We start from the raw sequence: 21,641 nt of genomic DNA, 5'->3' as shown, positions 1-21,641 counted from the left end.
GTGCCCGCGATTTCCGGCGTCATGGAAGTGAGTCCTTGTGCCGCGCTGGTTTAGTGCAAGCTCGCCAAGGGGACTCGCCAAGCAGGTGGCTCAGTTTGGGGGCAGCTCATGGGCCAGTTAAACGACCCCTGTGGGCCGCTTGTGGCACATGGGCCTTAGGTTGCCTACCCCTGCCATAGCATATGTAAAAGTTTTCAATTTTTTCCTGCGTTTCTAGCCCAAAGGGAAAGCTGTTTTAATATAGGTTTTCCTTCATTTATATTAATGTGATTTAATTTCAGCAGAAATCACTGCTTTTATGAAAGAGGAAGATTGTATTGATATTATTGTTTACATATACCTTGGCTTCCTATTCTGCATTGTTATAGTAAAATATGCAAATCAGTTTCCCTGCAGCATGGGCTTATAAACCAATGATACATGTAAACAAATATGCATTGAGGTAAGGGAAGCCAGTCTTGTAAAGTACAAACAGCAAATTCATTCATGCTTAAGAGTTAAGTTGCTTCAAGCAGTTTGCATCTAAGAAGCAAGCAAGCCCGTTACCTGTTGTAGCAAATCTTCAACAGGAGACTTAAAAGAGAAGACCTGTTTGGAAAGCAAGGATAAATATCAAGCCAAATGACTGAACAAAACGATTTGAAAGACTTGGGACTGGGTAGAAATACAACATTTCAGCCAGGACAGATTCAAGTAATTCAAGACATGGCTTGCAGGGTCAGGACAAGGTGAGGCAAGAATTGTATTACGAGTCAACCACAGCAGGAAAAGAGGGAGAGCTCCTGAGAAATTGTCAAAGCTCATTGCTGTGGGATATTGCCCAGTGGTTTAAGCTTATGACCAAATACACAGAGAGCTTCCGCGACAGAACGTTCTAGGGAGTAGCTGGGCCACAGATAGGAAGCTGAGCACAATCAAGAGGATGCCATACTGAAGAAAGCAACAAGTCCCAGCCACCCTAACATCGCACATGCAGAGCTGGATTAAGAAACCTGTTTTTAGTACTCTAGCAAATCCTTTATGACCTAGAACAAACCATCAGACAACAACCTTACACTGACCTATGAGGAGTGAAGGTGTGGCAATTTCACCACTGCAGTTCCCACCACTGAATTTCAGATAAGCCACAGCCTTAATTACATTCAAACAGAAAAGCTTCTCTGAGCATTGGAGAGGCAAGACTCTGCCCCAGATCCCAACAGTGTTGTGTGAAGTGCTTTAGTTTGGGAACTGCATTTACACAATTAACGCCATGTCTAATTTAGGTCCAAGACCAGTCAAACTACAACATTATATATGCCTTTCTCACAGTGCGTTACTTGGAAGGGAGCTCTACTGAACTCAGCAGGACTTGGGTCAAAGTACGTTTGCTAGAATCCTATACTTGGAAGCAAGTCCCATTGAACTTGGTTACTGATGAACTTTGGAGTCAACACAAACAGAACCAGGCTGTATGTGCACATGTACAAATATATAGTGCAGCAGTCCAGCCAAAGTTAAGCATGTGGCTAATTCTCCTATTGCCATCCATGGGACCTGACTTTGGGTCATTTTTTAAAACGCTTGTAACAGAACTGGTGAACTTTACAGCCTGCATGCTATTTTTAAAGAGTTATAGCAATAGTGATCAGTCAGCTGCAGCATGAACGCCATCTAGTGACTAAAATGTGCCTTTAGATTTCACCAAAACAAAACTGATTTTCACTCAGGCCTTTCATATTAATGGTTTATTTGCCACTTACTCCCAAAACAGCTTTCTATAAAAACCATCCATTACTTCTTGCATTTTTACCTCCTCTCTAAATTTTATATATACATATAAGATTCCAGGATTCTAGGTGCTTGATATATATCTGAAACCTAAACCCAACTCTGGATTTATGTACCTAAATCTGGGCCAAAAGAATTGCCTAGAAAAAAATCAAGAGCATCCCCTAGTGGTGTAAATTGTTCAGCACGGCTTCCCCTCAGTGCAAACCTCCCACTCCTAGGTGGAAAATCAGCCTTACTGCTGTTTTTAACAAAATAAGCTGTCAGCTTTGGTAACTGAAATCTACACAATTGCTTTACTGGAAAGAAGTGCAAGGCCTGCACAGATTTGCAAAGCAAGTATTCAAACTAAAAGTTGTAGAAGTTTGAGAAAGGTGTGCGTATCATAGGTATGTTGAAAGAAGGCCTCAACTCAATTAGGAGTCCACTGGGAACACCACTGAATCCTCAAAATGAAGGCATCAGACATTATGAGCAGCTACCTCAACTCAGTTTTGCAGGTTGGGAATGGAATTAAACAACCCCCCTTGCTGATCTTAGGTACAGTGGAGAAAAGAAAGAGGTACCCCCATCTTTTTTCCTGTTAATAGTAGCAGCGGGCATATCAATTTCCAATAAGAAAATGACACCAATGAAAACAGTTAACCCACACACAAAGTGCTTTTAAAAGGTAAGAGAGAGATGTCACGATGCATTCACTAGCTCATGTGTTACATGCAGAAGTCTATAGCCATAAACAGATACTGGTAAAAAATGTGTTTCCTATAGTGTGTATAACAAACAGAGCATTTTTAAAAAAGTTAATCTTGGAGTGTTACGAGTATTAAGGCTGGGACTCAATTATTATAAGCAAGTATTTTTCTTACACAGATAAACACACCTCCCCTAATCTTTCAAAATTATTTAATCCAAGATAATGGAAATAAACACTGGAGAGGAGTAACTCTGTTTGGTAATGAGTCTGAACAATGATCCAACAAAGTAACATTTTATTATGTATCAATTTTATTGAAAATAAAACTGTTGCTAACAAAGAAAAAAGTTTACAAACGTAGCTTTAATGAGCAACACAGAAAGACCGCTGAAGCTGCAGGAAGCAGGGGAGAAACATTTATTGTATTTACTGTATCACACCAATACATTTAAACATTTTAGGGTTCAGTTTACAAATATTTGAAGCAGATTCCCTCATTTAGGTATGTGGAAGCCAGATAGTTTAGTGATCACAAAGTTGTTAAAGATTAACAGAGTACTACTTACTAACAAAAACAAAATCATGTTTTGTAAACCTAAGGAAAATGCCCTTTTACACTTTAGCATTAATAAATTCACATTACATGAAGCTTGACTGGAAATTTGTTTTGACAGTTTGAAAATAACCTTCCCCTATTAAATTTGACAATTTACTGCTTCTGATACTACATGTACCTGCAGTATTTAAGTGTCACACTCTGGTCGCTCTCTTTGTAATATTAAAATAAAAACTTCAGTAAAACTGGTGTATTTTTATTTCACAAAGGTTATTCTCTGTAAAACAATGCCTTTGCAAGACTGCCAGGTTAAATACCCTAAGTTGCTGCATTAAAGTATCCGTTATGTTTTGATTTTTTATATCATGAAGTGGGTTATGAAACTTTGTACCCTGTCCAGATAAAATTTGGTGTGGAAGATGTACTTCTTGACTAGACCTTACTCTAAAGTAGCATTAAAAATTTCACAGCAGCATCTGCTTAACCAGATAACACATTAAAACACATTCCCGGGCTTGCTACTTTAAATGTAAATACTCATTAAGAATAAGGAAAAATTATTCCTTCACAATTCAGATACCCACCTGTGCACTACTAAAGGTTAACTGTATATTGGGAAGTTGCATGGGACTTTTCAAAACAGCATGTTAATAGTCAGCTGAACTATCCATGGTGATTTACTCAATGTTAACTAGAAGATATTCTATGTGCAAACAAGAAGCACAGCCAAAGGACTCTGAAAAGTGGCACCACAGTCCATGTCTTAAATTTATCATATTCAACAATAAGGACAAAACTCCCATATGTGTACTGCTTGAGTCAGTAAGGCTTCACCTAGAGAAGTACATAGTACATGTGGGTAATTATAATTTGCCGATTTAAATTGCTTTTATTATTGGTTACAATTTATCTAACTCTATAAAGAGGGCAAGTTTACATACTCTCTTCAGAGGTCTATGCTCACCTGATGAATTGTCCCTCCCCCCACCCCCATTTGCATCTTATTCAGGCTTGTAGAAAATTTGACTTAGAAATGAAATATTTATACACCTCTCAAAATACCTTAACTGCGGCTTTCAGCAGAGCTCGACCTAGAGCGAGACCTTTTCTTGGCTGGGGGAGGAGATGGAGAGGAATTTGGCGGGCCAGAGTGGTGGTTTTTCTCTGAGCCCTTCCTTTCAGGTGTGCGGCTTCGAGAGCCCCTCTTTTCAGGGGTACGGCTTCGAGAACGAGACTTGCTTGTTGACTTGGAAGATCTTGCAGATCTAGACTTGCTGCGAGATCTTGAATAACTCCGTGAACGGGATCTGCTTCTGATAAAGATTGAACAGATCTTATGAGAGTCTATATCCAGTATTCATATTCATAAATAATTTTTTTGCACCCAGTCTTGCATATTCCTACTACACAACTGGGTCGTCTTTTAAAATGCCATCTATAGTGGTATTTCTCCTCTAACTTTAGAGAAACATGGAACCTTTGACTTCTGTTCATCCAACAGGCAATGTTGCAGCCCAAAGTATCTTTTTCACCCTGACTCCCTCTCATACTTCAATGTCTACAAAAAATCTTGAGAATTTTAAGGCTCTTTTTTGATCCCTATCTCAGTACCACTGTACAGTAAACAAGCTTGCTTGGTGTAGAAAGCAGGCATAATACAGATCCCTCAGCCTGTACTCCATTTTCTCTAATTCTAATTTCTCTAACTACATACACTGGGGTCGCCAAGGTGGTGTCCTCCATCTCCCTTTCCTGCCAATTGACCATGCTGGCTGGGGCTTATGGGAGTGGGAGTCTAGCAAACCTGGGGAGGGGATCACTCTGGCTATCTCCATAAAGTTATAAAATTTAGAAATTATTTGTTTATACCAAGTGTTGTCACCCTGCATTTTTTGTCACTACCTGTGGTTCCCATCATGGAAATACTTGGGCAGAGATCCAGTTCAATTGTACCTTGAGAAGGTTTGGGGCAGCAACATTTTCCTAACATCTTGCTTCCCACCCCCTGCCCTGATTGCCATGTTTCTTGTCAAGTCCATCAGATCTTCATATATGGTGACATACCTGCGCCTTTTGCGATCTTCAATTAGCTTAATTCTGCGCCCATTCAACTCGCTGCCATCCAACTTGTCCAATGCACTCTTCATGTCACTGGATGATGCAAACTCCACCACACTGCACAGCCAAAACAAAATTGACATTTAAGTTCAAATATTATAGAGCTTATTTTCTACTTAGATTACTGAAGAGCAATGATCCTGCCCTCCTTCAATGCTCATATTCAAATTAACAGCGTTATAGTAAACATTGGTGTGAATTTCCCAAATCCTTAATTTCAGATTGTGACATAAAGCTCCATGTACCTTCCTTAGAACTTCCACATGATCACTTATTCCTAGCCAAATAGAATGTGGCATGGTTGCCTCGGCAACCAATCTGGAAATAGAAGTGCACAGGAGTATAGTGCTTCATTTTATTCTACTGATCCTGTGTATGTTGCAACAACACTAACACCACTGTCATTGTGTTGGGAACCAATCAAGCTAACTACCTTGGGTGCAAAGTTCAAATCTTACCCTTCATTTGGATTGTTCCTGTGTGCATCTACAAAGGTAACTTCTCCAGCCTTTCTCATGAAGTCTTTCAAATCCTGCAGTAAAAGTCACAGTTCAGCTTAGAAAATGATGCATAGAACTAAAGAAATCGCGTTTAAACAGGTCTCCTTGTTATGGCTAACAATTATAGTAAACTCCCATATATTACAGCTATAATGAGAAAAATTAAGCTAATCACATTGTTCAGATATGGCAATATAACATACCATTTAAAGGATTACCACATATATTAACTATGTCACAAATGGTGTTATTAAATGCAAGCATTTGATCATAAATGAAGTCTCAGTTTACTTGTATATTAAAAGGTTTGCCTGCAAACATTCTTCCTCTTGTCTATACAAATTAAACACAAATGTCTTTATTAAGTTAATGCTAAGATTCTGTCACAAGCTGTCAAAAGGCAGAAGCACAACTTTTCTGCTTTCATCAGTTCGTGTCACAACCTCAGTGTTATTTTAACAGAGACTTGCATTTAATGTAATTGAGCTTGAGTCTATCTGCAACACTACACAACTAAGTGTTAAAGATATTTTAAAATAAGTTGTTTATGACTTATTTCTTAACCTTTACAAAGTGCCCCAAAGAATAGCTGACATTTTATAGCCATAGGCTACTTACCACAACATACCACAAGTGGTCAGATGATATAAGCAGGTACCTTAAGCAAAGAGTCGCTTGTCCAATAATTGCCTAGCAGACCAAGAGGAACTCCCTTACATGGGAGGGACAGAGGAATGGACCATAGCAATGTGCTTCAGGGAGATGTACCAGAGACCCTGAAAGCACTGGACACAGTCTCCGGAAGCGGCTCTAGAACCTGAGGTTGACCTGTGCTAGCCAATCGAGCTGTGGGCCAACCAAGATCTACATCGCCAAGATAGGTGTGTCATGGGTACCAAAGGGAAAACTCAGAACAGGCCAAGCCCTAGAAATTCAGCCACTAGGAACCCCAACCTCTTGGGTTCTTTCTCCTCCACACAAGAGAAACGAGGGCTAACCCAAAGCAAGGCTGTTAAAAGAGGTTCAAAATGAACTTGGTTAGATATATATTTGTGAAAAAAAATACAAACAAAAAGCCTAAAACTGAGCTACAGTTTACAGGATGCCTCAATTAATTTAGTGTTTAATAAAGTTCAATTTAGTTTTTACAAACTAACATGTGAATAAAACAGTCTGAAAACCTGAGCCTTTAACCTAACATGAAACAAGTTTAATAGCAGACATTTGATGGCAGGGTTCAATTCTACAACATACTGAGCACTCCAGCCCAAATTCTGTTTGATATTTATGCATGCACACCCTCTAACATGTAAAATCTAGTGATGGTGAAATTTGTAATCACACAATGAGCACAAATGTTTTGCGCATGCCAAGATCAGGGTACTCAGCATCTGTAGGATTGAACTCTCCCCAATACAAAGTTCACATCATACAATACAAAATGATGTTCACAATACTTCAAACTGATTATATCCACAGTAAATAGGAGACAAAGCCAAAAAAACATTTTCATTAATCCTTATGCAATTCAATTAGCTTTGATAGTACAGGTGAATAAACCTATAAAGGCAGGCATCTAAGTTTAAAAATACAACCATACCATGTATTTGAAATTTGATTTCTTGTCTATTGTAAGATTACGTACACTACAAACATCAAGCAAAATAGTCTGTACAGATGTTCATAGCTCAAATATGTTTCTTGAGAACTTAGTTAGAAGAACCTTAGATTAGAAGACTAAAGTAGCTTATAGCAACACCTTTCCACAGAAAGCCAAGGGATCTAGTTTCCTAGCTTTAGGCTTATGGAGACCTTGCAGCCATTAGGGGGAAATCAGCAGTAAAAACTATGTGCTATTAAAAGTTACTGGGATTCTAGATTTTGGAAGTCATAATCAATGAGGAAGAGATTGGAACACTTTTAAACACCAGAATGTGCTGGCCTTCAAAAGAAGATGTATGCACTCTCATCTTAAAGCTTGCTTGGTTGCATGCTAGGAACATGAGATGCTAGTTAGTAAGTTTTGAACATCAGGACACAATCCAGCTCAACTTAAACCTTGCCTGCGCTACTGCTCCCAGTTGTACACTTTTGCCACTTTTCGCTCTAAATTTAAAGGGCTAGTAAAAAGACACAGGACAGGCACTTATCTGAGGGCGACTGCTACAGTGAGCAGATGAGTATTAGTTTTCAAAATCCCACTAAGGTAGACAAGACAACCAGAAACTGATTTCAATGGACCTTGAAAACAGCTTTTCATTGATATGGGAAAGGATGCATTAAAAAGTGTTTCCTGTTACTATTCAAAGCTTATGGAAATGATGAAGCCAGGCATACATTATGTACTAGTTAGTGAAGGCAAAGAAATGGCCATGGAAGCAGCATGGCAATTTTTTTTGTTTCTGATCACAACATTTGCCAGAATCTCCTCAGGATAAAGTCATGATGTTTTCAGAAAACATGTTTCTGTAAGCACTAAGTAACCTCTGAGATAAACCAATGCCTGCAATAATTTAGTGTTTCTCATACAAATGGTAATCTCACCTATCCCAAAAGCATATACAACTTTCCCATAAACCAGCAGGTAGTTTGTATCATGGCAGCAAAACAGATTTGAACAGAAAATGTTGCTTTGTGATGTAAAACCCTCAGGGGCAAATTGATGACTTTTATGCTGTTCAGAACAGAAACATGCCTTGTTTGCTTGCCTTGCCTTAATTTGCTCCAAGGCCTGATTCATTCACTTGGATACAGAACCGTGGATGTTCAAAACAGAACCATACAGAAGTTGCTCCACTCAGCAAGATGTTGTGTGAAGTACCTTACTAAATGGTTCTGGCTATTTTTAATTTCACCTCTGCAGAGCCAGGCAAGGTTTGAAGTGCCTTCATACAAGCTGCTTTTCATAAACAGCAGTCTAAAAGCAGCGATGGAAGTGCTATCACATCAGTGAACATCAGTGAATTTTCCATTAAATTAAGAACCACACCACATCATCATACACCCACCCACCAGGCAACATCAGTGTAGCTGTATTAGACATAGCCCACCAGAGCACATACATGCTGGTCTCAAATGACCTGATGAGCTTTCCCAATGGCTGCAAATGACAATACAAGTACAGCATTTACCAACACCAGAAAGTGTACTGGGAAATTTTGTGAGATACAAGCCTCAGAATGAAGCGCCACAAAAGTGACATGCATTTATAACCAATGACAACTGAAACTTGGCTGGGACCAAATAAATGAAAGACTATTCATAGTAGACAGATGGAACCTTCATGTTTAGAGACAGTATACTTTTGATATTGGGAATAAAATAAGTGTTTTTGCCTCTGAGAAATATATAAGCAGAGCATGAAGGTATCTGGCTGGCTTCTATTGGAAACTGAATACTCAGTGAGATGGCCTCTAGATACAATTGAGTAGTTCTTAAAAATAAGTGGCACTGGACTCATACCCAGGATTTTTCCCAGTGGGTCATTCCACACAGCTACTTGTAAAACAAATGCTACGTATCGGGACTCGCGTGTGTTCAACTCTCCTCCCTTTAGTTATTTCTTCCCATGCCTCTCGTATGACTGAGAGAGACTGGTTCAAATTTAGGCACTTAATAATAAATTGCCAAACAACAGGCCCACCCAGTTATTTTATAAACTTTTCTAAAATGCAAAAAGGGATCTGTAATGCTGATCTATGGAAAAAGTCCTGTGTTGATATCAAAAGACTTCAGGATCATAAGTCAAATGACTGAAAAACTGGTACCCTATGCATCTCACGTTTTATACTTCTCTGTAGGTTGCCCTGCGCAACTTATTGGAAAGGCAGCAATTTTAATCCTGTCAAATTACACAAGTAGTTCAATATATGTATTTTGTTCTACAGTGGACTCAACTGTTGAGTTCTGTATTTCCACACAAATAGAGAACTCCAAATGCATACGCCAGGCTTCCCTTCATCACCCATGTGAACTTCTCTCCATCCTACACTAAGCTCTTCATTATTCTTACAGTTCACTACATCAGCTAACAAAGGCTAACTTGCGTCAGGTTTATTTCCTATATTAGTAAGCCCTGTTTCTTTACTTTCAGCTAAGGCTATTGTGCAGTATGCTAAATAGTTTGTTGCAATTATTCTCTTGACAGCTATCTTGCTCCTGAACTGTGCAATTATTTACCTGTTCCTACCCTTTCCTTCTTCCTTCGGGTTCCAAAGAAAGCCCTGTTCGACGAACACATGTTTAGAGCACTGTTAAAAAGCTAGGCATTCCCCATGTTGAAATTTACAAATTAAAATGAAGACAAAACTGAGGTTAGGTAAAGTGACAAATCATGCACTGATGACAGTAGTGCTAAGATCAAGGTAATAATTGCCCCTCATTTAAGCACAACAGCAACTAGTCAAAAGGAAATTACAAGAGAACTCAGGACACCAGAATCAGCTTTTTTTATAAAAAAAAATTAGTCTTCACTGTGGATGCAACCATTATACCCAGAAGTTAATAGGTGAAATATTGTTCAGGGCCTCAACAAATGTTAGCATACATGCAAGCCAAAGAGCAGAAAATAAGTCTTTAGTTTGCAGATTCCTCCTTTGTAGGAAGTGATATACACATAGATATTATTAAAAATGAAGGCTACCATAACCTAATTTAAAGCAGATTATTAAGTTGACAATATGCTACTTGCCTAAACCTATTATAAATAAATCTAATAAAAATACATTCTATATTTAACACTACTTCCTGGCTCAATTAAATCTCATTTTTTGTTTCACAACTAAATATTTAGAATGAAAGGTATGTGAAGCAGCTAAAGATTCACTGGCTAATGATAACAGAAGCTGGTGTACTTTGAAGACTTGCTGCCTTGCTAAAGAGTAGAATCAAAATGAACTTCAGGGATTATTTGGTATAGCAAACCTGCCAGACTAAGTGCCACCTAGCAAATGATAGCAAATTTTTCCAGTATACACCTGGTAAAATACTTGAATAATCTTCACTCAAGATGGTATACATAGGCTTCTCCCTACCCAAGCACATCCACACTTGCATGGAAAACATGCCAGAAACAGCTGCCAGAAAGCTGAAATATTGAAAGTGAGGATTCATTTATCCAATTTCAGCATAAATATTTTGAATCTGCATGTGAAATTGGTGTTCTAAGACAAGGGTCCTGTGGGCACCTGAAAAGCAAACTAATTTGTGGCATGAAATTTTCAGGTTTATGTTAGTCATGTACCCCTTACAGTTAAGGAAGAGTAAAAAAGCATTGTCTTTGCAAGGAAACCAAATAGAGGCAATACTTAAATGTGAAGTTATGTATATGTTGAATGTTATTTAACACACACACTAGCTATGCAATGAAAGCCACAAACCTCTTTTAGAATTAAGTAATACATAAAATTTCCTGCATTATGAACACAGAGTTCTTTTAACCATGCAGTCATTCTGTTCATTCTATTGAAGCCAGATACAAACTACAGACCTTCCCACTGAGACATGCCTTTAATTATGAAGATTATGTCTTAAAATAGATTTTTCACAATTCTTATTAGATGAGGATTATAGTTGTCCAAGAAACACTAATCAGCTCTTCAGTTTTAAAAATAAAAACATGCTGCTTAAATGCTTATTTTTTGGTATGCAAATCAAAGAACTTTAAGCCCGAGTTTTAATAAAAATGTTCTGACTGCTTTAGCTGCAAAGTTAAATTTTATGGTGTCTCCTTCAAGGGGACGACTTGTTTTTGAGAAGAAAGAAGTATTTAAGGTCAACTCCAACTCACCTGCCAGCTAACACGTGAAGAAAGATTCTCAACTATAAGCCTATGTTCAGTACGAAGAGGTGGTCCATACTGGCTACAAGAGAAACACATTTTTCCATTATTTGTTCATTTATACTTCATGCGGAAAATGAAAGTGCATTATGCTGGGACAGATTGCTTCAGATTGCTCAGTAAACCAGAAAATGTTTTAGAAATTTGACTGTGTTTTATTTAAATGAGGGGAAAGGCTACCGGGCAGTTGCTTATTGTCTGTAATAGGGAAGGCAAGTGGAATATATACACAAACTGCAAGACACACACTAAATGACTATGGGGCAGTTCATGCAAGTGTGTTCATCAGTCAATGACCTCCATGTGTGCAACAGCCAGCATATAAACAGCTTTCAAAGCTATCACCTAACATAACATTTTTCAAAGACCCTACATGCTGTGAACACACATCAAATGATGAACATACAGGCATGAATCACCCCAGGAGGATGAGGCTGTGGAGACTGCATGCTTACTACAGCACTATGGTACTTCAATAAGCTGTGGGAGCTGATGCACTATCTACCTAATTTTACATGAATAAAAGATCTGGCTTACTGTCATCAAACCCCAAAATATTATAAAGTGCTAGTATGAACAACTGGAGAACTGTACATTAGTTTGTTCAGGCTAGCTACCAAAATCCACTCCAAATGATGGCTCTTTTATATAATATGAAATTCAACCAACAACAAGTGCATCTTTTGGAAATTTAAGCAGAGGCAACTCCATTTCATTTGCATACCTCTAAATGCCCCACATTTTCAGAATATCCAGATCTTCAGAGCATTTAAAAGAAGTTCCAGAATCCCCCAACTGGAAGGCCGAGTCCCACTTTTCACTACTGGAAATAGTAGTCTCTTCTTGTCTGGCACCATGTGCCTGATGTCATGAACGTAACTACCATGCAAGATGCCCATGAACGTCAGTCACATATCCTACTTTAGTAAAGTTCACTTTTAGCCTCGACCTTGGATCACTCTTACTGCAGCAACATCACTGCACTAAAGAAAAGAGAATCTAAACAGCATACTTCAATATGCAAAATTAGTAGTTTCCAATGTGTTTGGTTTCTGTTTAGCACGAGAACGGCAAGAAGGCTGCCTCTGAATGAAATGCAAAAATGCAAATTTTATTTAAAAGCAATTATCAATACAGTGTCTAAACAATTTCATGAACAGATGTCTTAACAGCAGCTTGTAGTAGACACAGTGAAATAGTTTAATGTGAGAGAAACATATTTTAAAATACTATTTCCTCACATATACTGTCCGACATGCATCACAGAAATACATTCTATAATGACTGTGTATTTCAAACAAATATTGGCCTTATAGTGTCTTCTATGTAGACGTCATATTTGCTTTGTCGTAGGTTCTACTGACCTTGGAGCACAACTAACTTATACAAGTAGTTCTTGTCTATAGTCCCCTAGGCTCCCAGCCAAAGTTTAAGCAAAGAGGGGCACAGTCCATGAAGCACTAGTCACACAAAGCCCATTCCATTCAGTAAGACTTGTACAGGACCAAAGTACTACAGGCTGAAACCAAACTATAACAAACTCTGCCTGCTGGTGTGAGAGTACACTACTTGTGCATCATAATTATATTAATGGGCATGAAAGCTATCAAGTGCTAACCATACACCCACTAGGCAAGGTGCAGCAATAATTCATGACTTCAACAGCACACACCTCTCCTTCTTATAGTTGAAGGTGGTAGATGGAATTCAGCAATTTCAATGAAAAGATTGCTAGCATAAGATTCCTTGTATTGGTCTTACTAAAAAGGTAATGAAAGGTTGGGAAAATAACCACAGCTCATTAAGAACACCTTAAAATGTTATGCAGCTACCCCTAGAAATGTGAACTGTTAAGAATCCTGAGTGTATGGAGAATGTTCATAGTCTAAAATTAACTGTTTAACAAGTGACTTTGCAGTAAAAAGAACATATTTCTTACCTAGATCCACCCCCATAGGATTGGTAATAATTGAACCGTTGTGGGTATCTGCCTCTACCCCCTCTTCGGGCTCTGGCATGTTCAATTGTAACCCTTTAATATTAAATGAAAATGAAATATTAATATTAAATGAAAAATAGACATAGATTCTTTAGCACATCAATCTTTTTCTACTGGAAACATACACAAAGCAAATAGGCATCTTCCTCCAAGCATTTCTATAAATGAAATGTAGCTATTTTGGGGTACTTGAAAACAGAAGCAAATATTTGTCTATTCAGACGTGTGTAACCAAAAAACCCTCTCATTTTTGCAAAATCTTAACTTCCTCATACATCCATATATTGTACACAATTTAAGATGACCGAATATGAGAGAATCGCCTATTTCTTCCAGCTTTTTAATTGCATTAGTTTGGGGGTTGACAGAGGCTAGCGAGAAGGCCAAAGCAACAGCTGTGCTTACCACCAACCCTGCATATACAAGCAGCTGGGTGGGGGTGGCAGGTGTTTTTCTCATTTCTGCTGGGGAATAAAGATGGTTAAGAAGCAGCAGGAGAGACACGCCTGATTCTTCTTAGCTTACCAAGTCTTTGCATACACAGGCAAGACTCCAACTCCCTCCTAAACTCTAATGCTTGCCTAGTCTGGAGGAGGAAGACATCTTGCACATGAAAATATCCCTATTTCTTACCTTCTCCAACCTGTAGTGCAAATGAGTTTAGGAAGAGTGTGCATATACATGCACACTGCTGGGCATCTTGGCAAAGAGTTCCTGGCAAGTGAATTATGGATGCCTGTATTTCTTTAAAGTTTGCAATGTAGATTTAATACAAATACTAGAAAACTCAGTAAAACAGAAAAATCTTAGAATGACTTTATTTCTGAAATTACAATAGTAATTTTAGTCCAGTTGCTTTTGGTAAATTACACATGATGCCCAGGAATATAGTTTCATGGGGGAGAAAAGGATGTTGTGCAAATTAAGACTTAGCTTTTCTCATTGCAAAACTCCTCCCTTTTATGAAGAACTGACTCTAGAAGGTATTTAAAGACTGAGTTAAATGAATGAAGCTGCTGGTAGCTGTCAGCCATAAAACAAACCCAAAGATGTGCAGAGGTCAAACTACAACATATGGAAAACCAGTTCCACTCTTGAGAAGCTGAAAAAAAGTATTTTATTGAGTGCAAACTTTCCCCTTGCCTCTGTTGAAAAAATGAAATATATAACCTTTTAGTGTCTCAGTAAGGCATATATGTAGACTGAATAGGCATAGAAGATAGAAAGGGTAAGTTGCCCCCGACAAAACACTGTATATTTGGTAGGTTTACAAACTACACAAATTAGAATGCTCTGATCAATATAGGGAGTCAAATCTAGGATTAACAGATGTTAGTAATCTGCCAAAAACAAAGGAAGCCCTATTTCTTGTGAGGTCTCTTTTGTTAACAGTAGGCACCAGTTTTTCTGCTCTTCAGTTTCAAAGAAAGCAGTTGAAAAAGTAAGGCGGTAATCCTGCATCCTGATCTGCTACCAGCCTTCTGCGCCCACAAGCAGCACACTAGAGATTTTTAAAAAATCAAATGCAGCAGACCATCCAATTTACTTGCAGCAGACATAATTGCAATTTATCTGCAATTAGTTGTGTGCTTTGCAGGGGATTGGACTAGATGGCCCTCAGGGTCCCTTCCAACCCTACAATTCTATGATAATTAAAGATTACCTTTCATTACACAGTTCTTTACCATTCAGTTCATAAACAGCATCATCTGCATCTCTGTGATCCTCAAATTCCTAAGAAGGAAAAGAAGGAATGAATCATGTATTCAGTTCTTTAAGAGTGAAATCTTATTGCCCTAATAGGGGATTTTTTTCCATTCCTTTTTCCAGCTTATTACAGTCATGACTCTAACACAGAGGGCAATTAACAATGCTCTTCCAGATGATCTCAGTAAGTGGGCTAGGCTATACATGCTCAGGTGGTTCTAGAGATGTATTAGACCCAACTTGTATATATCAGCACAAGAGTACTGAATATGTGAGAAAGTTAACAATAATTGTAAACCCTAACTTGGAAACTAATTAAAGGAGGGTCATCTCTCCCTAAACCAGCCTGCCCATGCTTGAAGTTCTGTGGAGTTCATATTACGTGTTCCTCTGGCAGGAGATACTTTTCTGTGGCAACATGGCAATGGGTCTTGTCAGGAATGCCCTCCCCCCTGAGGTACAGAAGCTACTGACTCATTTCAATAACAAATTAAAACTTACCTACTTAACCATTAAATTTCTAAAACATCTGTTTGCTTAGGCATTTGTGGAACATTAGTTTAGCTAGCCTACATGTGTCTGCTCTGTAGTCTAAAAGAAATATTTAAATATAGGGAAGGGTAGAAATATTTTAAATAAGAAAAACAATAAAACATAAAATAGAAGACCACCAACACCTAATACAGTAGAATGCTTGCCTCTACTGTAACATCTCATGCCATTGTACAATGCAAGTTCATTATATAGGAATCTGCCAAATACAGGTGAAATGATGTGCTATTATGAGAATGGACTCATGATACAGGTTGACTGTGTCCAGCAGCATGCACGCCTATGCTGTCATGCCATGCTGTCAAATCACACAGGATGAGAAGTGGTTTAGTGATGAATTCCTATCAGTCTTCAGACCAAACAGCCTCACACAATATGCTACAGCTGCCTAACAGAGTGGTCTGGGACTACAAAAACACCTGATATTTTCCTATGCTTCCCACTTCATCCACCTATGCCTGAAGTTAATTGGCAAGCTTTGGAGAACTGTGCATTCTGCATAATGGCATGCAGGTTGAATAAAGCATTAGTTCTGCTGTTTGCTGCTGTGATTTAGACTTATGGTCAAAAGAAAATATGGGCAAATCTAGTAATGAAGATGGTGTAAGTCAAAAGAAAAATGACCACTCACCTGGGGCAAGTAAATATTGCCTCCAGGCAAGACAACCATGTCAGTGTTCCCACAAGAAGCCAGATTTGCTTATGATTCACGGTGAGCAAGCAATGTGGTGGTACATTAAGCCTGACTGCTTTTCCTGATGTGAGTGGAGAAGTAACCCATGAAGCTGTAGATAGGCTTGGCTTTCTGTGATATCTAACTAGAGACCTTGGTTTGTAGTTCCCAAACAAGTCAGGATCTGCAAGCCAATAAAGGCTTGCAGTGATGCTGGCTTGTTTGGGAACAACAAATCAGGATCCCATATCTGAAGTCACAACAACTGCAGCTTCCTGGTTTTCCCTTTCTCTATCATGTCAAGAGATAAGTGAAGTGGGAGACATCAGGCTGCAGGTACCAGCACAGTGCATTCACAGTATACCATTATAATCCATCAATCCTTGCTTATTGTGATGGGTGAACGCAGCCTACGTATGCAACCTCCATAAGCAGCGTTCAAAACTCCCGTTGTTCTAGGCACGTTTTGCGACAGGGAATTTCATTAGTATGAGCAGTTTCTGAGATCTGGGTGCAGTGCTGCACCTAATATTTAAGATTAAAACTGCCGCTGCTGGCACTGAGGGCATGGGAGGAGAAAATCCTCCCTGCTGGACTTCCAAGAGATCAGTACAGGAAAGCTGAGAGGTTCCACCTCAGCTGGCCTTACAGAAAGGCAGTTTTGCACTTTATAGCCTCAGATTGATTTAAATAGGTTTGGTTTAAGTAGTGCATTTTAAAGTGTTATCTACCTCACTCTCACAGTGATGCTTAAAATCGAAACCAATTTTGGAGTGGGATCATTGAAAGACAATGAAGTCTTAGGTTTGTGAACTGGACACTCAAGGTGGGTGTCTCTGCCATCGGTTGTATAGGCCTGTAATGTGTGCTAATTGTGGAGCCAAAAAGATTTATTTATATGAAGGAAAGGGGGTGTAGGAAGAATCCAGGGCTTGTCTGCAAAGTGGAAAGAAAGAAAGCCCTTTTTCTGTCTCCCCACTTCCAGCCACTCTCTGAAGACTGGAGTGAACCAAATAAGAATATTAGGAGGGCGGGCAGGAAGTATAGCTTTGTTTTTTGCAGTCTTCAGATGAGGATGAAACCATATGTAAAATGAATATATGATTTTTTTGCTGCAGTTCATTAATTTCCAGCTTTGTATAAAAAACACCTATCTAGACATTCTGTTGTGGCGCCCATAACCTTAGGCTTAAGGTGCCATTTAACTCCTAGCTTTCACATCTCAGTGTCTAACACTGTTCATGAGCTCTGAAGACCCCATCTGTGGGATTCAACTTCCTGCCTTGCAGAAAAGATTTCTGCTCAGTTTACCTATCATTTTGGAGGTGGCACATGGAACTACTTCTCTCCCCTCCAGCATAGGAAAAACAGCTGCAAGCTAGGTTCCCTGTCTCCTGCTTGTTGAGTGGGGGAATAAAGTCACACATGCTGCCCCCAAAATGGAACTTTATCATCCTCTGTTTGGTAGGATGTGCACTAGTTGGGTGGACTTTTGTTCCCTATCTGTCTATTTCAGAGAGAGGAAGAAAGAATCCAAGTATCCTTTACCCCAGCTAGGCAGATCCAAAGGGGCAAGTTGCCTAGCTTGCCTAGCAAGAGAAGAGAAAATGCAAGTCCCCACAGCCCCACTGAGTTTGCTTGGATAGGCAAATACAGAAAAGAAGACTGCTGCTTTTCCTTCTGTGTTCCTCTCTCCTCTTGCTTGATAGCATGGGTCAGAAAGACGACACAAGTCCCACCAAACCTGTTGTGCTTCCCACCTAAGCAGAACTGGCTGGCTTCTTTCTCATTGAAAGAAGGATCACCTAATGGTTGCTGGAATTTCTGAATACTAAGAATCCCTCAAGATGTAGTAATTTGTGTTCAGAGTATGCTCTCTTGTTTTGTACATGTAACAGAGAATTCCAGTACAAAAAGAGAACCACACAAACCTGGCTAGTTCACCTCTATTAAGAAAGCTGTCAGTTTTCCCCTTCCCTCCCCAACTTAAAACTTTGAGTGTTAACCAACCATCCTGAGTATTTACCTTAAGTTTAAGTTCCATATTTTTATTTTTCTTGCGAGTTTGGGGGAGGAAGGAAAATGTAATGGCAGCAGAGAGAAATGTTGGGTTGGAGGGAGAGGCTCAGGTGAGGGAACCATGGCATATACAACCTACGGCTATGATTAATTGCAAAGCTAATTTATTTCATTCTTACCTAAAAAGCAGCCTTCCATTTTACCATATTAGCAATTTCAAAGAGGAAGTTTGCACATATTAAGAGCCATTTACAGAAAGATCTAAAAGGTTAAAGAGAAGATGGAAGTTTAACATTTCTGATATTTTGCCTAATCAGATTTCCTGTGATTTGTATGTTACAATGTAACTGCCTACAGTCATCTAGATTGGGAGGAAAATATTTAAATACGCATATACCTACCACAAAACCAAAGCCGTTTTTCAGATTGATTTCACGTATACGGCCATATCCCTTGAAAAATTTCTCCACATCTCGCTCCCGAGCATGTGGACTTAGACGTCCAACGAAGACACGACAGCCACTCATTTTAGCCTAAGCTGCAAAGAAATTAAGTTTTTGTGTTCACGTTAGGTATTTTATTATATCAATACTAAAATTCAGTCCCACAGATGTTGGACAGAAGAGACAACTGAGGACAGTGTTTAAAACATACTTCTTAAAACACTATATCACGCCAATATAGATGCAAACAACTTTAGAGTATAGTTTTATCACAAATGTACCCAATGCACACTCTCAAAACGTAGTCAAACATCCACTGCATAGAAATAAATAATTAAAACCATCTCTCACTTGGCGCCAACTCCCACTGGTGTTGGAGCATAGAAACCCTTCAAGCTGAGCTCTTGTGTAACTCAAAAGCCACTACGCTCCACCAAAAGAAGCTGGTAGTAGATAAGGCAACACCTTAGCAGATAACAAGTTTAGGATTCATGATGTTTCTGCATCAGAGGCCGTTCAGCCTCCTTTTCATACCTACCAAAAAAAACAGGGGCGGGGGGGCGGAATAATAAAGACATTTTCGCGTGCACACAAAAATATAAATGTCCAGAGAGAGAGATCGTGAGGAGGGTTAAAAACAAAAACAAATCTGCTCCTTCATCGTCCGTCTCAATCATTACCTTTTGAGTGGAAATGGATGAAAAGTTCGGCTGCTGAGATGCGCTTGCAAGGCCCGATCTGGAGGGATGCAAAAGCGGTTCGGGATCAGAAGGCAGGGAGGGAAAAGGGAAGGGCAAAGAACGAGAGTGTTAACGGCAGAGGCTCGAGAGAAGTGGAGACGAAGACGAGGGGGCGCCTGGGGGGGGGATGTGGGGAGAGGGAGTCCTCACCCGGGACCCAATGCAGGGAACGGGCGCCGCGCAGGGCCCAGGCAAGGCGGAGCTTCGGCCTCGCAGCCTGGCTCCGCTCCGTTTACCACAGCAGATAAAACGGAGCCCGCTGGCTCTTATCCCCCGACGCCACGGGCCGCCTCGCTCTCCCACCCGCCCCTGCTCCGGCTCGGCCCCCCTCCCGGGTGAGGAAAACCGCGCACTCGCCGGCGGTGCCAGCGTCCAACTAAACTCGCTTACCTCCCGTGTGCGGACGCGACGCTCGCTTCAGTCCGCCAGAGAAAATGGCGGCGCTACTTCCCTGAGGAGGAGCCGCGGAGAAGGCGGCTGCGGCTGCGCAAAGCCCCCTTTCTCTCCAACCGGCTTGCGGACTGCGACTCCCAGAAGGCAACGCGCCAGAGGCCGCGGTTTGAACGCCTTTGCTGGACGCGAATGGAGGGTCCGCTGCCCCGCTTGGGAGTTGTAGGCGGCTGCCGTTGCGAAGGGGCCTCGTGGAGAGCGGGGGTTGGTAGAGAGGCAGGCCGGGAGGTGTTGTCCTTCCGAGGGAGAGAGCTTAGGCAATCGGCTCTCGCGAATGGCGATTGCGCCATTTCGGGACGTCAGTGCGGGCGGGGATACAAACCATGCTTCTCTGCCAGGCTAATTCATCCAGAGCAGCTGCCGGGCTCTCCTTGTGCACAGTGTTTACGTATGCAAGCTAAGGTCCTTATCCTTCGCTGCAGTTGGGTGCTTTCAAGCCATAAAAAAAATGCTTACTTTGAATTCTTTTCTTCCTGAAGTGATACAAAGGGCTTTTGTTTATAATACTGTAGCTATATAATTACCAGAGGCATGGCAGAATAATAAATATATTGTTACTTGCCCCTAGCTCTTGGGGAAGGGGTGGGGGATGGGATTCTATATAGCTCTATATAACTATACCCTTTTAAAAAAGAAAAAAGCTGGGAATCTAGTGACTGTGGTTCATCCCAGGGAAGAGGGAGTGACTGCCCCCCTTGCAGATGCTCACAGACCAAGAGCCTAAATCAAAACAAAGCAATTTCATTCAAATGATTATAAAATGCCTTTCTCTCTATTTTGCATTAATGCTTTGAGGGTGGCGCAGGAAGGCAAATGCACGAGAATTGTCACCTGTCTGATATTTTGATCTGGGCTAAATGTTGTGCAAGAAAGATTACAGGGTGGGGGGAGTAGAACCAAGATGTTGTGCCTCATTACATATTAATGAACACAGTTGGCACACAGGCTTTTCAACATTTCCACATCACTAAAAGCTAAATATGCAACACAGCATTTCCTTATCAAAATAGGTCAGAAGATTTTTTTGCTTTGTTTTAACAAGACTACTTCAGATCTTTCTGAGGTACGTGGCCTCTGAGGAATGGTTTCCCCAGTTTTGGCACGAGGCATAGACAGTTTTGTTTTCCCAGGCATTTCGGCAACGTCAGTGATATTGTATGATATTGTTACATCAGTTTTTAAATACCATTTTTAAAATTTCTTCATTGCATTTTTTTTTACTGTAAATCACTTCGGGGGTTTTTTTAGTGGGGAGCAATATACAAAGTTAATAAACCTAAACCTTGGCTTTCCAAAACATAACTGGTTGCCACATACATAGCAGGTTGCTCCATAAAAGGATGCCACCATATTGGTTTTTCCCAACCCATTGCAAACCATTGCGTAAGCTGAGGATGGGCAGAGACTTTTCATATCACTACTGTGCCAAATGGACAATAAATGTAATAACTGGTGTGTGGTGTAACATTCACTTGGCCCACATATTTCATTTCATTTATTTATTTACGGCTATTAGCCCATAAAATATGTACAGCCCACATAGGTCCTGCCAGTCACAGACTGTACTAATGCAGCATGTGA

At 40.0% G+C, this 21,641-nt stretch overlaps 1 protein-coding gene across 2 annotated transcripts; it reads right to left on the bottom strand.

Moving 5' to 3' along the window:
* Positions 1–2,757: 2,757 nt before the first annotated feature.
* On the bottom strand, positions 2,758–20,145 carry LOC310686201 (serine/arginine-rich splicing factor 5-like). Of its 2 annotated transcripts, none has more exons than XM_083459399.1 (9): positions 20,001–20,145; positions 19,551–19,608; positions 18,829–18,965; positions 15,140–15,210; positions 13,417–13,509; positions 11,427–11,499; positions 5,597–5,670; positions 5,085–5,195; positions 2,758–4,333 (listed from the first exon to the last, which is right to left on the bottom strand). In XM_083459399.1, exons 3-9 carry the CDS (start codon positions 18,952–18,954, stop codon positions 4,084–4,086), a joined length of 798 nt encoding a protein of 265 aa, XP_083315525.1. In that variant the 5' UTR covers positions 18,955–18,965; positions 19,551–19,608; positions 20,001–20,145; the 3' UTR covers positions 2,758–4,083. The 2 variants fall into 2 exon arrangements, with proteins under 2 accessions (XP_083315525.1, XP_083315526.1); XM_083459400.1 differs by having other exon boundaries at positions 19,761–20,005.
* Between the last annotated feature and the right edge of the window lie 1,496 nt (positions 20,146–21,641).

The sequence above is a fragment of the Podarcis liolepis genome (assembly GCF_965112155.1).
Source record: "Podarcis liolepis genome assembly, chromosome: 1".
In the NCBI taxonomy this organism is placed as follows: domain Eukaryota; kingdom Metazoa; phylum Chordata; class Lepidosauria; order Squamata; family Lacertidae; genus Podarcis; species Podarcis liolepis.
Note: the sequence above shows the minus strand (reverse complement) of the source record. Positions and strands in the feature narration are given on the sequence as shown.